Source organism: Thunnus albacares, chromosome 4 (genome assembly GCF_914725855.1).
Source record: "Thunnus albacares chromosome 4, fThuAlb1.1, whole genome shotgun sequence".
Lineage (NCBI taxonomy): Eukaryota > Metazoa > Chordata > Actinopteri > Scombriformes > Scombridae > Thunnus > Thunnus albacares.
The window spans coordinates 13,682,081-13,699,255 of record NC_058109.1 but is presented as its reverse complement, the minus strand read 5'-3'; the positions used below and the strand labels follow the sequence as shown (position 1 = coordinate 13,699,255).

Sequence of the window (17,175 nt, the reverse complement as noted above, 5' to 3'; positions counted from 1 at the left end):
CAAGCACACTGAATATATATGACATGACTATATATATATATGAATATATGATAAATCTTTATTCTGTACATTTTTAGATTGCTAACTACTTCTGCATACTTTCAGCTACAGAAACAAAATAAATCAATAATATGCTGCTCTTTAAGTACATTTATGCTGTTAAGGACTTTTTCTAAAGGTGTTCTTCTTTCTAGCATATCTCAGTAATTTTATATAATTTTTTAAAATGTTAAAATTCATAATGGAAAGTCTATGGGAGCAATGTTTGAAAGTTGATATCTCACAAACTAAAAGTACTAAAGTATTCATACTTCATGAACAGGTGTCCCATGTGGAAATGCTTGACATATTAAAACATGGTACCAATAGCGCCACCATGTGGTCATTAAAACATGACCACAGTAAAACATGACCACAGCTTAAGTATTCATACTTCATGGACTTGTGTCCAATGTGGAAATGCTTAACATATTGTAACATGGTACCAATGGCGCCACCATGTGGTTAGTTATTACATGTTTTACATTTTGGCTTATAACTCATGAACCATAAGGCCTATCAAAACAATATTTGCACAGTGGATTCCTTGGATGATGCTGATTAAAATGATATAGGCCACGCCCATTTGTACCTGGAAACATTTTCTGCCACTTTGGATTTTTTGGCAAACACATTTTTTTTTGGTTCTGTTGGCACATATTTCATCTTGTCTTCACCAAACTTTGTACATACCATATTTAGATGACCCTGAATATAACTTATGAGTTTGTTTTTGGGTATCACTTACTGTTTGTCTGTAATTGGTTGGTAAAATTTTGAAGGTGTGGCTTGATGCACTTAATGGGCCATAACTCTTTAATGCTAAATTTGATTGCAACCAAATTTGGGAACCTTGTACATACAGCCACACTCCACAAGTCTGTAACATTTAATACTTCCACCCACAGGGGACACTACTATAATTTAACATATTTCTACATGGTACACAAGTTCTCCATATGCACGGTATATTGAAGCATGGCACCAATAGCCCCACCTTATGGCCATTAGTGAAACACCACCATACTACTCATTAACTGCCATGTAATATTCCATAGTAACTAAATTCAGCAAAATTTTACAGATGGGGATGCTGAACAAGTCTGTAGCATTTTTAGCAATGCTTTGTGATTTGTTTCAGCTGCCAGCATTCACACGCATTTTCTGCAGGAAATGCATTTTCTAGTTTGGTTTTGTTACTGGTCACTTTACAAATGTAGGTCCAATATTCACTCTCTTTTTAGCTTTTTTGGTCTCCACCTGCTCCTGAAGGAAAAGCTAAATGCTCCACTATGTCACTAACTTCGGCTGCAGATTGGTGCTGTGCAGGTAGTGTACAGTGAGTTTATCAGACTTGTTTTTTGTTCATTTTTTCGGAAATGAGATAAAAACCTTAACAATGAGCTGAAAACCTGCAATTATTTATTGGTGCTGCTTTGAAGTCTCAATCCACTCAAAATGTTTTTTTTCTGTTTCTTCAAGTTGATTTTAAACCATCACTTTGCAGAATTATGTATGTGCAGAGTTTGACACTAGAAGGCTGTTTTCACATTCATCTGCAGAAGTGGGAGAGTTTCTTTGTGCTCAACCTAAATCTGAGTTTAAGATGTGTACCTTCTAGCATAATTTGTGATATCACAAGTACTTTGGAGCCAATCGTTGTCTAGTATGCAACTTAAACACGTGTGATGTGGAAACCTGAAGCCTCAGGTTAGTAGGAGACAATAGGAGACATTGCATATCCAGCAGTTAAAACTTTACGAACAATATTTACATATTTATAGACTGGATTTTTCAGTGAGGGAGAAAGAGTAGATGGCATTTTAAGAATACTAATTTTCAGGTATAACTTCTTTATTTATGGAAAAACCTTATTATACACAAATTATCTGCTAATATCCAGAGTATTTTATATTATTTATTTATTTATTTATTTTAATTATTTATTATATCTGGGGGGGATCTTTAACTATTAAGTTACCTGGCTTTAAAACTGAATTTTCTAGTTCTAAGTTTTGAGTTATGTATGATTTACAGTTCAATATTTAAACTACTTTACTTTTTAAAAATGGTTTTGCAACCCATATAGTCTAACCTCAGTGACAAAAACTAAAAGGAATAAAACAATCAATGTGGCATTTATGTTCAATAAACCAGAAGTAAAACTGTAAAAGTTAACAAAGTTTATTACATGTTTATATACAAACAACCCTGCAAGGCACACCTTTGTTTAAATAAGAATATACAATACATTTTATTCTTGAAGCAAACAAGTTTTAGTTTTGAAATATATATTAATACAAGTCTGTTTAGTGTTGGACAGAGAGAGAAGGCCCCAAGTCTTGGATGTTCAGATGACACAAAATCATAAGGAGAAATGATCAAACACTTTTATGTAAACACCTCAAAGTCTTTCATCATTAACATATTTAAATGTTGGACATATTTTGTAAAAATGCACCATCAGTACTTTCTGATGAAGCACATTTGTCCTCTCTGGTAATTAAATTCATGAGTACAGACAAAAACTCTTTGTACTACAGAATATGTTTATTTAAGAGCTGAACTCAGTATACTTGAAAGCTTATCCATACGGGAGAATTAGCTTAGCTGTCATCTATCAATACATGATTATGTGACAGCATGTGGTCAGTAGAACTCCTAAATCATACTCCATGTTGAGTCCATCTCTAGACTCAAGATGGGAGTCAATTTTTTGTTAGAATTAAACGCATATATCTAATTGAGTGGTTAAGCTAAAACATAAAAACAAAAGCCTTTTATATTTTACTGTTAGTCCATTTTTATATATTAGGCCATTGATTTTGAGCAAACAAAGGAGAAGAGACAGAGGCGAAAACAAAAGAAGAGTTGTTCAAATACAATGAAAAATATATTTGATTTTGCATGAGATGTATCTCCTTTCGTAAAGTTTCAAGGTAAAGGCAACTTAAGCATCCACATAAACAGCATTTCGTAATAGTTGTATGGTGTACATTGTTCAGTACAGACCATAAACCATGTAGTGATCAGTCATGTCATCCTGTCACTCCACTGAAGCTGCCTTAATAAAAAAAAAAGTTTGTCCAACATCAATCAGGACATTTGTGAAATAACTTTTGTTATGACTGTTCACAGCACATAAAGCAAAGATTGAAAGATGAAAGGATGCTCATGACAAAGGCCTGCTGTGACTCATGAAACAAAACTAAACTAAACAATGGGGCAAAAAATTCAAATGACTGGGACTTTCAAGCTTAGAAACATTAAGATGCAGACTGTCATAATCATACAGTTTGCCATCATAAAGTGTCATGACTTACTGTGACAGATTTGACAGATCTCAGGTTTCAAATGGCCATTGACTTATGCCATCTGTAAAACTCTCTCTTTACCATACAACTACAAGTTCAACAAAGGTCCATCAATGTTGCAGTTTCTCTTCATTCCTCTAAAGACCAGGAAGACCAGGAGGAGCCTGACCAGAGATGATAATTTCAGAGGCCTAAAAGGGCTGAAAAGAAGAGGCTAGTCAGCAACTATTCCTGGGCTCCATCCTCCAAAGTCTTTTGGACTGTGTGTTTTATTGAATATTCCTATTGTTGATGTTCCGGATAGTTGGCCATTATCATGCCAGCAGGCCTAGTCGCTTGACCTTAGCAGACAGAAAAGAGTGGATGATGAAGACTATGGTCTTAGGGCAACAGTGGAGGTCCAGTTGCTGAAGGAAGAGAGAGAGAGAGAGAGGGAGAGCAGGAGGGGAGAAATTAGCTTTTTAATATCTCACAGAGATGGTTTTATGTCTTTTATCAGACAATGCTTCATTTCATGATCAACATATATGGATGTTGCAAATTTTTTAGAGGAATTTGACAAATAAAAGTGCTTACCTCTAACTTCTAAAATTATTTTAAAATTTATTACATAAGTAGGTCAGTACATAAAATGAGCAAGACATTTGAATACTGTTAAAAACATAGATTTGTCACTATTCGTGATTTGTTTGTATGATTTTTGTAAACTAATAGCATTGTGATGGATCTAAAACTAAAAACATTTCCGATTAACTATTGCGTCCTGTTACTGAGATAATTTAACACTACTTAATTCATTCGCACTCAAATGTTATATTAATCCTGCAGATTTCCTTAAAATTAGACAACACTCTCAAACAGCATAAGAAAACATAAATAACTACAGTTTACATGTGTAGTTTCAGTGGATGTTTTAAATATCTGTAAATTAATTTGAGGGTGATGGTAGATTCTAGTCTTCTTGTTTTTCAGAGAATACAGCAATTATTTTGCATACACCAACTGTCATGTTTATTTACAATAATTCAAGCTAAATTCATAATATTCAATATACATAGCTCAAATGTATGGTGGTAATGATACAACGTACATACTGCGACTTTTAGATAAAGTTGAATGGAAGGCAGCATAACTTACAATCTCAGCCTCAGGGCCTCCAAAGTCAAGGAACATCATGCGAACTCCATCGTCTGAGGACATTCTTAGGCGCTCGAAGGGCTGCTGAAGAAGAATACTTTTCCTGACACCCATCTCTTCGGTGAATAGCGTGAAACCCTCATCAATGTGCACTCCCAGGGTACACTCCTTTCCATTCCAACTACAGGCTGCCAGAGTAGAAAAAAAAAGTTACATAGAGGAGGAACAAAGGGAGAAAAGTAATGTAAAGATTCAAAAGACCCCAGCTGAACTTGTTCTTGAATAAGTCCAGACTGATATTACATGTTTCTTGAGCTCAGTGTTACAGTAAAGTATTTATACAACATCCAGAATTCCTGGCAGGATGCTGTGTATGTGACAGTTTCAAGCATCGAAATTATAAAAAGTATTATTCAAATAAAGCTTATTGTCAAGAAAAGAAAATGTGTCTAAGATAAATAAAACACTCTTTCTAATTCTGATACTAAAATGGGTTATTGCAGAATATTTTTTGCACCACCTCATGCTACCAGCAGAGGGCAATGTATCAACATTCCTTTACTCTACTGTATGAAAACTGGTCTCATAAAGCAGGATTCCTGAGTTTCCAGAACTAAATTTGCTGAGGAGATAAAATGCAGAATCTGGAACATAGGCTAAAATATAAAGATTGTTTTGGGTTTTACTGGGTGCCAAAAGTAATTTGAGTGAGTAATTTGTCTCCTCTTACTAGCTCTACAAAAATATTTACTGTATCACAAAAAGGATGCCTTTCTAAAAAACAATTTGAATCTTTTATAAAAACTAAGCCAGAGGAAATCTCCAGCATTTTGCTAAAGAGTACAGTCCTTAAATCATTGTGTAAGGAACAATAAAACCCAACTCCTAATCCTGCTTTTTGAGACAAACCCCTACTATGTCTGGAAAATGTTTGTGTCTAATGAACAGAAACCAAATCTTGTGCCCAATCAGTGATTGTTAGGATGAAACAGATTTGAGGTTTATTCACATATATGACTGAAGAGTTTGTTTTATTGGTATAAAATCAGAATTTCTTCATATATTTTGTGTGAATATAGATATTTAGATCTGCTTTACTGCATTACTCATGTAAACAAACCTTTAACACAAAGACTATTTAGTCAAGTTGACAGCAGACAATGTCTTGCGTTTTGAGGTTTTTTTTCATGGATTAGGCCTCAAAGTGGCCAATTTCTACAGTGGGTGACCCTAGCAGGAGTCAAATCTTGAACCTTTATTGTGATAATGCTGAATCAAGGTCACCAGCACTGGCAGACAACAATGACTACCAAAGTCAGCATTGGTATAAGACTACTCAGTAATTTCTGGCAAATTCCTTGTACCCTCTGATAGTTTGGAGTGAAACTTGAATTTTTCTAATCTGTAAAGCGAGCCAGTAAAAAGAAATGGGAATCAAATATTGGCTGTATCTGTACCCGTTGTGACCTCCTTGATGAGTTCAGCAGCATTGTGGCAGCCCTCTACCAGCAAATGAGTCCAGGTGGACAGCTCCTTGGCAGAATCCACCCTGAACACATGGGTCTCCACGCCTTGCTTAGTGCCTGAACGCAGGCCAAATGAAAGCTCAGAGTCCAGGAGGGGAGAAGTTTTTCCTGGGCCAGAGTGGACCAGTCTAAAGGAGAGAGGAGAAACTATGAGAAAAATGTGGATCAAAAGAATTAAGATTCATAGAAAAGATTGGACCCAAATAATCAAATAAAGGGACGTTTGTGTGTTACAGAAAAATGTTACACTGGTGGAGAAAACTGGAGAGTGAGCTGGAAATGCAGAGAGAAGAGAGAAGGGAGGAAAAACACATGACTCATAGGTTCTGGATCCACTAATGTTTTCCAAATGAATGTGACGTTATGTGGCAAAATGTCCAAAAGTCCACTTATGGAAAGAGTGAGCATGTGCTCTTTTACCAAGGTCTCCTAACTCAAAACTGGGCTGCTCAGAGTGAGGAACAGATCTGTTCAGTTCATGAAATGCCATGTGAATATGTTATGTTACATGATGTGTTTGTGTAAAAAGAGACAGAGAAAAAAAGAGACAGCAATAGTGTGATCATATCTAGTATGTAGTGTAGATGTGTATATACGCAGACAGTCTGTGTGTACATGTGAACCTGGTAGTGATGAGCGGGTGACTCTTGGTGGGACTGCTGATGCTGTCTTTGCTTTCAGGAAAGGAGGGATACAGCAGGAGGTCTCTATCAGTCAGCACAGCTAATACTGGTCTCTCTGGGCCCTGGGCCACCTGCACACATGAACATTTGTAGCAGAGATGAAGAAATCTGAGAAAATGATGGTACTTTATATGATTACCATACGCGGCACACTTATGACCGGTGGAGATCAGCTGGCAGTTGACACAAGTATACATGGATCTGTGTTTGTGCATGCAGTTTATAACTTTTACTTACAACTTTCCTGTCTGCCAGGGTGGAAAATTATCTTTAGCTCATAAGCTAATTTACAGAAAGAAATAGCAGTAGAGCACCATCAAAACAAAGGCACCATAAAAAAAAAACCAACTAAGATCAGCATTAAAAAAGGACAAAATATAAAATACTATAGAGCAGGTCTGGCAGTCTGGACCATATCTGCCTGTATTCTTGCATACCTGCTCTGTAATCCAGCCCAGATGTTTGACCTCCATGCCAGGCTGCATGCTCTTCATCTCTTCCTTCACTCGTGGTAAAAGGTTGGCAGCCCCAGCCAGGATGGCATTGTACCAGGACTGGGCCATGGCTGGGTCTTTTGCCCGCAGGAACATAGAATTCTTTCTGTTGGACGAAATCACCTCGAAATACCTGGCAGGGGAGATGAGGACAGAGAGAGAGGAAAGCCAAGAGAGAAGAAGAACAGAGGTAGAGAAAAGGGGCAGTTAGAGAAATCAAAGACAAGTGGCAAAGAGAGAAAAGCCCAAGGTGAAGAGGATATTTTCAGATATTAACAAAGAGAATATGTGAGTACGACAGGGTAACAAGTCCGTTTTACAATATTCTCTCTAAGCCATTTTTTTATGTTGAGGTTCAGGTCTGTCAGATTTCCCCCATTAACTGAATATCAAATATTACGTAAAGCAGTGAACTTCTAACATGCAGTACCTGTTTTCTGTGTCCGGGGGGCACTGTTTGCGTGACACCTGGCACATCTTCAGTGGGATGCTGCGGGGCTCCTTCACTTCAGCAGGAGAGAGCTCAGTCCCCCTCTGAGGTGTGGAGGGAGGAGAGTCCCATGGGAGAGCGGCCCCAGGGGACCCCGAGCTTTTAAAGAAGGCCGACATCTCCTTGATGTATTTCACTGAAGCAGAGCGAGAGAGTGTGTGTGTGAGAGAGAGAGAATTAGATAAAGAAGAAAGGCAGAAGAAGTACCAGAGAACAGAGGAGGGAGAGAAAAGGAATTTGGGATGTGAATATGGAGCCTCAAGGTTCGGAGATGAGTTGAGAAAACTGTAGCTGCACTTAAGAGCTGCTTCAAAACGGTGCAGGAATCCATTTGTAAAGAATTTTGTCACTTCTCAGCTATTATAGAGCCTTTCATGCTCTTTTTCTTCCCAACGTGACTAATATTACCGTGATGGTATAATTTACTAAGAGGGTTGTACATGTTTAGTCATGTAGTGAACAAAGCAGTTTAGTTTTTTCTTTAATGTTGTATATTTGTCACAGTGTTCTACCTTTTAAAAAAAGGGCTGGGTAATTGTGGCTGTCCACTGGCACTGTGTGGCATTAGCTGACTAAGCATAGCTGAAGGTGGTGAGAAATTTGGTATGTTCATTCCAATGATAACCAGTACTTGAACTGGTCAATACCAGTATTCATCTTGTCACAGCAACTATCAGTATTACCTGTTCTGTATTCTGTATCACTAACAGTAAGAAAGTGGCATCTGTATATCAATTGTTTTGAGTACATTTTTAAGAAAAAAATTATCTGGTTCCAGCTGAAGCACTGAAGGCAAAACAAGAATGATGTTAATGTTAATGATGTTACTTTGGGAAATTGTGATGGACATTTTGCATCATTTTCTGTCATTTTATAAAGCAAAGGATGACTCAATTTATTGAGAAAATAATTGACAGATTAATTGATAATGAAAATAATCATTAGTTGCAACATCATTGTACATTCATCCCACTTTTTTCCTCATAACTTCAATATTGTAAAATAGTTATTTGTAAATACACCAAAATTACATACGGTATCCATTAATGGCTATGATCTAAATTGTTGCCAAGTTAATTGTGATAATACTTTGCCACAGCCCTATTCTGCACACATCTCTTTTCAAAAGTACAGTTTTACCACTCATACACTTACTCCTCTCTCTCTCACACACACACATACACATGCATACTAACAGCTCAGCTCCAGTTCAGTAGGCTGTGGTATAGGTTTGGCAGGACTAGCCACTGCTGGAGTAAAAATAGCCCAGAGGACATGGCAAGGCATGAGTCTGAAGGCTGAAGGTAGAGTTCTGGTTTCACTGGGGAAGTGTGAAGTGCTCTTCTTGCACAGTACAAGAGGCATGTAGCCAGAGGGCAAGCAGAGGAGTCACAGCACAGGACAACAAGAGTGAGAGTGGGGGCTTCTACCATTCCCAAAATAGAGCCCATACCAGCCAGTCAGGCAGTGATTTTGTTAAAACATCAAGCAGTACATCATACATATAACTGTGTGGTGGCTCTGTCTTTTTAATGGTTTTATTTCACTACAAACAGTGCAGTAGCAGTTCTTTTAATTCTTCTCTTTTATCAGGAGGTGGCAGAGTGGGTCAGTGGTTGAAGAGAGGGTCAAAAGTGACACAAGGGCCCTTCTAAAATGTCTTTAAGAGGGAACACTGTGCACACAAACACATCCACTCACTTTCTGTAAAGTCCTTCTAAGACAACAACTAAATTTGCAATGTGTTATGGAAAAGTTTCATGTTGACTCTTTTCAAACACATTAGGATAGTTAATGCCGTAATACTCATGCAGCTGGCATCTGGCACGTGAAAACAGGCATCGCAAAAGTTATGTAAGATGCACAAGGCGAGAGATTGTTCACTTGTTAACTCGTCCTTGGCATGGAGGGGCGGTAGTTATCAAATTTCAGCGTAGGAACAAGACATCACGGGCCATGACGGACATTTTTAGACACGTTATGTATCCAATTGAGTTTGCAAAAGTGGGTTTTCAGTCAACTCTGTTGCTTTAAAATCATTTCTATGATCAGAAATCTAAATTTACAGAAATGTGTCACTTCCTTGTCTCCCATGATTGATTCCCACATCATATGCAGAAGCATTATATGTCAGACCACAGTAAAACTGGGTGTGCCTGAACAGTGTTACAGAAATGTTACATGGTCCTGTGTAAGTTGTTGTTGGAAAGGGCATGACCTAAACGCCTAAAAGTAGAAATATTCAGTAGGTCCTCTGAGTCAGCACAATGTTCAGTGTTTCCCTGTCTGTGCCTTTTTTCTTTTGAAAACTTATTCTTTCTCAACAATATTGTCCTGGATGTCTAATCTGTCTGCAGTCGTTCCCTCTATCTCTCTCTCTCTCTTTAAAGGGATGTTCCTTTCAGTTTGGTTTGGAAGTGAATGGTTACAAAATTTGAAAGCTAAAAATATCCCGCCATTGAAGGTTTTTCTCTCCAATCTATAAAGAATCATTGAGAAGAATGACTTTTCCCCCACTTTGGATTAAGAGTATTGAAAATGACTACCTAACACTCTGTCTTTATCCCTTTCTGTCTTCCTGTCCCACTGTCACATGTAGGCAGAAAGCCCTGTTTGCTTTTGACTTTTTTCTGAACACAACCTTTCTCTAATTTCAGAAGTAGGTAAGTGTTTTTCCAAACTTTCAGACTGGCCTTTTCACCTCTCCCAGTGAGGCTGACAGAATGGAGGCTAGCCAGAGACCATGGCTGACAAGATAACTACAATTAACAACTGAACATCAAAACATTTAAATGACCCTTGGGTCATTGAATCTTTTGAAAGCAAGTCAAGAGAACTCTACATTAACATGGAGAAAGACTCCATTTGGGTTTCGCTTATCTTACAAAATCTGAGAGTGCATTCCTTTGTTGACTTCACATTGGTGTATTCCCTGTTTTAGCCAAGTCTGACTTAATGTGAATTAAGTGGTCCAATTGTTCAGTAAGTAATGTTGCTCAGCATTGGTTTTCCTGAAGAATGGTCTAACTTTGATACCCGTACAATAAACAATGGATGAATTACTAAAATCCAGAGGTGAGACATTCTGCATTGCGTGACAACACTGCCATCTATTGACTATGGATAGATAGATAGCAAAATCTTTGGACACTTTAAGACCGTAGTAACCATGAGGACAATTATATTAGCATATTAGTATATTGTGTGTAAGACTACAATTTTTCTTTTAATTTTCATTGTGTAATCAACTAAGCATTGTCTACTTTTACTTATCTATTAGCAGTATCAGAAACCATCTTAACAATCAAAGTCGTCAGGAATGAATGATTGAATTATGCTGAAGACCAAATGTTAAACTGTGAGGTTTCTTCTAATACAATACACATTATTACCTACCATTTATTTCATTTATTTAAAATCATGATTAATTGACTATAGTGATCTTTGAAGTATGTGACTTTTTGCGTGTAAAACTCAAATTTTAATTCCCTAAGAATCAGGAGTTAGGAAATCAGGAGCCGCCATTTCGGACCACAGAGGAGAAGCCGCCATCTTAGGCTTCAAACCATGTTGTCCCTGGAGAACAAAAGAATTCATATTCTTTAGAGGTTTCAGCAGGAAACATTTTCTCCACGCCCAAAACACCCCCAAAATTCCGCCTGCCTGGGCTAAGTTGATAAAAGAGCCTGACTGACTCCTGTGCTTCAGGCTGGTCCTCATCTCTGAGCTTAGAAACTCTGTCTTTATTTTGTCTTAGTTTTTTAGATGTCTTCCTTAAATATTCTTTTTGCTCGCCTAAGTACGCACTTTTAAACTTTTTCTAAAACAAGCTTCATGCACCTCAGCGTTGAACTCTAGGAACTGTTTTCTTCTTGTGTTTTTTACTTTGGTACCAAGAAACCTTGTGTTTGTAACATTGTAAGTGAAGTTTTCATCCAGCCGGCAGAATTACCCAAGCCTAAATGGAAAAAGCTACTGTAGCCAGATTTAATTTTTATTCAACACTCAGCCAAAATCAAAAGAAGTCGACAGAAGCTGTAATTCACTGTTGGCTCACATTTGAAGCTCCAAGAACCAGGACCAATGTATCGACTTGGACCTCCATCAACCAGCTCTGAAGCAAGACGGCCATACTGGCTAAGAGGCCTTCTGTTGGGCCCTCATCTGCTTGGTGAAACAAACTGCATCAAGGGGGTTGCCTAGGAGCACTGCCTGCCCTAGAGGCATCTTCACTCCTCATTTTATCAGTAAGAAGTTGTCTGTGTTCTTTGGAAGTATGAGACAGAGGTCGATGTATTGAAAAGAGCTCATGATATAAGACCAGTTAAAAGTTTCTTCATTTATTCTCTTCAAATTGAAAATGAGTGAAAACTTAACACATAGTAGGTAACCCTACACACACTCTCTTTGCTGGTTTAACAACATTTACAGCACATGCAAACAGGCATACACACATACATGCACGCACACACACACACACTCTCTCTGCGCTGAACATACAGCACTTGAATGAGTAAGTACCCAGACACATGTACATAGGGCCCTATGATTTCTGTGTTGCCAAAAACATGGACAGAATTGTGGAATTTGATAGTAAAAATGAAATAAAATGTAAAACTATCGTGGAATGTGCCAAAATGTGGATACAATTTATAAAAATCAGGGTTTTCCCTACCATTATAAGACTTAGGCATAGCACCTAAGCATTTTTTCATAGATCCTAAGCCAAATGAACACTCACTATTTTTATGTCATGAATATTATTTGTTTTATTGACATTTTAGATTTCTTTACAGTAAGATATTATTGAGTGTGTATAATGTCTTTGTTGTTGTAATCTTTACTGTTGGTACTCTAGAAACAACATTTTGTTATATCCAAAATATAGCCTAAATCGATTGTAATCCTGTTCTAAATTTACTCTTTTTTTTAAAAATGAAAATTCTTTAGTAATGAAAAAGAACCAGTAAGAGTATGAACCGGACTGATAAGGGTATGGATAAGATAAAGATAAAATCCTAACGATACCCATCCCTACAGCTGGTTAGTGGCTTCACCCTGACTTTGGGAGGATGAGCAAATTGCTGTTCTAACCCCTTCACTATAAGCCTCGTTTTACCAATGCTATTTTGTGATTATTATTTGTTATGGCACACAGTGCCATCACTCACAAAAATATGAAGGATTACTTCAGGCCATAGTTCTTACATATCTATTTCACTTCTTCATGCTAATGTCCGAGTGTACTGTGTATTGAAGCACTTTCTTTGATTAAAAACTAGTGCGATGTTGTGTTGTATCATTACCAATTCATTGATATATATATATTCATTTTATTCAATGTATGATTAAAGTTTGAATACTTTCTCATTGAATTATTGAAATTTTATTCATCCACCACAACATTCAGCTAAATTAAAAGGGAAAACATGGAATTTGGGAGAAAATAGAATGGAATCTGGAAAAAATTAAAAAGGATTTCATAGGGCCCTATATACACAAGGTTTTGTATACACAGGGCTGGGTATCGAACCTCAATACTTTTTGGTACCAACAGAAATATGCTTGTTTACTGAAGGCTGGTATCAAATTGTTGCTCAGATTTGGACTCTTTACTTGTTCTTTGATCAGATTGTTCCTGACTTAGATGACAATTCTGCTAATTTTATACTGTACTTTAGTAAGGCAAAGTTATGCAGCTGCCTGTATTTAGATGACATTTACCATTTGAAAACTCCAGCTTATTTTGTTAAATAAAAAATAGGGTTTTTTATGTGAGTAAGGTTTTCAAAAAAGTATCTTTTTGGTATTACAAAAACACAGGAATGGGCACTAGAATAGAAAAAAAGAAATTAAACCAGCTCTATGTATCCCCTTTTCCAGTAGGGAATTAAGGACTCCACTGTAAATGTTCAAAATGTTCTGATTTGTGTTGTTCTTCCCATGACCATCATGCATTTGAAGAGTGTATGAAGATGTATTTCTCTCTTTTCTAATAGAGAAATTGACATGTATACCAGCCTCATTTATACTATGCAAATCTATCCAAAAAGAAAAAAAAGCATCTGTAGACAAAACCAGACGTATTGGGGATGTGTAGACTGGGAACAAGTATCAAGCAGTGAGCAACCAATATGTATCAGCTACAGCTTTGAAGTAGCTGTCAACTTGCATACGTAATGTTTCATGGAAATAAGCTTCTATCCATGTGTTCTCATGCCAACCCATTGATGTTTGTACCATGGGGTAGCCAACTGCTTCCTTGTTGCTGGACCAAATCCATTCAAAATTGATGTGGTCAATCTCAATGTGGCAGGCAGGGCCACAAGACTGGGAATGGAAATGGGATTGCCTACATGATTACATGAGAAGATCTCCTACAAATATACTGAATAAGAAGAATTTGGTTTTCAATAAACTCTTGTGGGTGGTGCAGTGCAGCCAGACAGCAGGTAAAAACTGGCACTTTTCTATCAGTATGTAGGCTAATGAGGATGTCTCAGTCACACAACTAGCTCTACACATTGAGCAATAAAAGTTTTTTTTTAAAACTTCATAGAAAAAAACAGGGAGAGTGGAGGTGCTAATATCTGGTGCATACACAGAGTTTATTCTCAGTGGTCATTACTCTGGATTATGTAAGGCTTCATGTATATGTTTCATGCTGCACAAACTGCAGGACAGGCTGGAGGGAAAATACCAATCATAGCAAGTATATACAGATGTTTAATTTTGAAAGAGGCTTTACTATTCTCCAAAAAGCGATGTGGAAATGATCATTGTGGTGGTTCCCAGATTAGAAGTCAGGCATTAACTATGGACCCACATAACAAATCAGACAAGATAGCCTTCAAATAGAGTGGTGAATGAAAAGAAGAGGAGAAATTCATGAAGAATTGAAGGGGAGGAGGAAAGGAATGAACAGCATGGAAAAGAGAGAGGAAGGAGAAGAAGATCGAGAGTGAGAAAAGAGTATAAGAAAGAGTGAGACAGGCAATACAGACGGAACGTACAGCTAAGCTCTGCCAGAAATGTTGCCATGAATACCAGTGGCGGCACATTCAATACAGAGCTAAAATTAGCTGAGATGGCACTGTTATTACTTTAGCTTATCTGGCAGCCAGTGAGACTACTTTTGTGCTGTGTGTGTGTGCACACACATGGTTGTGTATGAGGAGTTTCTTTGCTTCTTCTGCAGATTCTGCCACTAAGCTTTTCAAGCTAAAGTCTTTACATTGAACCTCACAAATCCTGACCAGACATTTTCAGCCAATTCAGTTTTGACACAATTCACTTAACTCTGGTTTTGTAAAGCTCTTTCTTTTCCAGTTCCCAGGACAGTCTAGATTGCCAAAGCATGAGTTTAAATTTTCAAACTATGCTCAGCCAATGCTCACCATTAGGTTGATTACCTAATATACACTCAGACAGACTACCACACATTCGACCACCCCTCTACCCACATCCACATAGTTTGTAGAAGTTTCCCCATCAGCATTTCTCAGAATCCTAAAACAATCAGGTGTACAATCAGAAAAACAGCAGGTAGACATGGTTTGGTCATTAAAGGGAACATATAATGCTTTCTTGTGGTTTTCTGTTATTTATATAATATTATGATGTCAGATATATAAATTAAACATAGTCCAAGTTCCAAAACTTGAAGTTAATATATGTAAAAATGCTCCTTGCAAGTCAAAAGCCAGGGCTTCAACCTGCCCTGAACACTTTTTCAGGACATGTTGCCCTGAATGGTTTTTTCTACCTTGCCAACAAGTTGATGTCAGGTTTATCCATGTGTTGTTTTTTGTTGTCCCCTTGCATATTTTGGATTGGAATCCGGCTTAAAAGTGTACAAATGTATTTGAGAAATTAAAATTCGAGTAAAGAATGAAAAAAGAAGTGAAATCCTACTACAACCATAGTTTGTTTCATGGTTTGTTTACGTAGCCTTTTGAGCGGCCAAAGGATGGCTATGACGCAACTTCTAGCCAATCAGAACAGAGTGGGCTCCTCGGGAGGGGGGCCCTTAAAGGGACAAGAGCTAAAATGGCCTGATTCAGACAGGCAACTGACAACTGAGGGACTTCATAAAGGGTCAGTATAAGACAAATGAGGACTTTTTTGAACTGTATGGAAAGATATTCCAACAGAGCCCCAGATTAGAAATATAGACCTGGAAATGTGCATAATAAGTCCCCTTTAATGTGTAAAAGATGAAACAATGCTCTAACGCTGAACGCCAGCCCTTCCTCCCCCCGCTGCTGGTTACCGTGGGAGCAGCTGGAATGTCATTGGCCAGCCAGCGACCTCAGAAGCATGCTGTTGGCTCTGTAAACCATGTCAGTTAAAGAATGTCCCAATGTTACACCACCAACGAGGAAAGATGTCTTGAGCCAAAACAACATCATAAATAACCGCAAAATACGAGGAACACTTACTGTTTTCATTCAGTACATTGAGGTCAACTGAGGTAAAAAAAAAAACAAAAAAAAACAGACGTATTGGGGATGTGTAGACTGGGAACAAGTATCAAGCAGTGAGCAACCAATATGTATCAGCTACAGCTTTGAAGTAGCTGTCAACTTGCATAGGTAAATTGAGGTCAACTGAGGTAAAAAAAAACAAAAAAAACAACAACTACTAAATATGACTAAATATGAGAAAGGTCCCTTTGTTTTTATTTTATACATTTAGTAAAGAAACACGGACACATGCAGAGCTAAGCCTGATTGATACATCAGCATGGCCGATATTATTGTCCGTTTTTAGCCCATGGCAGATTGTATTAAGGTGTATGTTGGATGATAAGTAACACAAATTGCAGATTAGAAATGCCAATATACCAGATAGTGTATGTTTAAATTTCTTTAGCAACAGTTTCTATTATAAAGTTTGCCCAGAGAACACAGATAAGTTTACTGTAAACAATTTACTGCAGAAGGCCCTACCCAGAACAAATTTGATTGCCAAATTTAAACTTGATCGATTCTTTGACCTGTTGGAAGCAGAACTAAGGTTGAATGTCTGAATGCCTAAAATCTGCCTCCAGGATCCAGTTAACTTTGTTTAGTTTAGTTTAGAGGAAACAGGGGAAACTGGGTAACCTGGGTTTGACTAAAGGCACCTCTAAAGGTAATCAATTCATGTCTCTTTTCTTTAATCCATTTGAAAACTATGGTGTAGAAACAACAATTTGCCAGTTTATGAGGGGTTATGTGCCAGATTATTTCTTGGCTTGGACTTCCTGAAGTCACTGCTAGTTGCCTTGGCAAGAAATAGTCAGGCAAAATGTTTGTTTAGGTCATATGTTGGATATGTAATTATCATTTTTGCTCTCAAATATCCGTGTCATCCTGAAATATTCAGTATCAGTTGGGTGCTAGAGCAGAGAATTTGCATGATATGTTTTTGCTCTGACTTACCAAACTCACAAGTGATGTTTGTGCCTCCTTGTGTGTACATATGAGAATAAAAAAGTGCACATTCATG

At 37.5% G+C, this 17,175-nt stretch overlaps 1 protein-coding gene across 1 annotated transcript in view; it reads right to left on the bottom strand.

Annotated features, from left to right (window-relative positions):
- Positions 1 to 2,207: 2,207 nt before the first annotated feature.
- Positions 2,208 to 17,175, bottom strand: part of snta1 (syntrophin, alpha 1) — a 36,388-nt gene continuing 21,420 nt past the window's right edge. Inside the window, exons 3-8 of the mRNA XM_044348888.1 lie at positions 7,624 to 7,819; positions 7,137 to 7,326; positions 6,640 to 6,770; positions 5,948 to 6,144; positions 4,491 to 4,678; positions 2,208 to 3,760 (exon numbers count right to left, since the gene is read on the bottom strand). Coding sequence (XP_044204823.1) covers positions 3,668 to 3,760; positions 4,491 to 4,678; positions 5,948 to 6,144; positions 6,640 to 6,770; positions 7,137 to 7,326; positions 7,624 to 7,819 — 995 coding nt within the window. The 3' untranslated portion in view covers positions 2,208 to 3,667. The remainder of the gene's footprint in view (positions 3,761 to 4,490; positions 4,679 to 5,947; positions 6,145 to 6,639; positions 6,771 to 7,136; positions 7,327 to 7,623; positions 7,820 to 17,175) is intronic.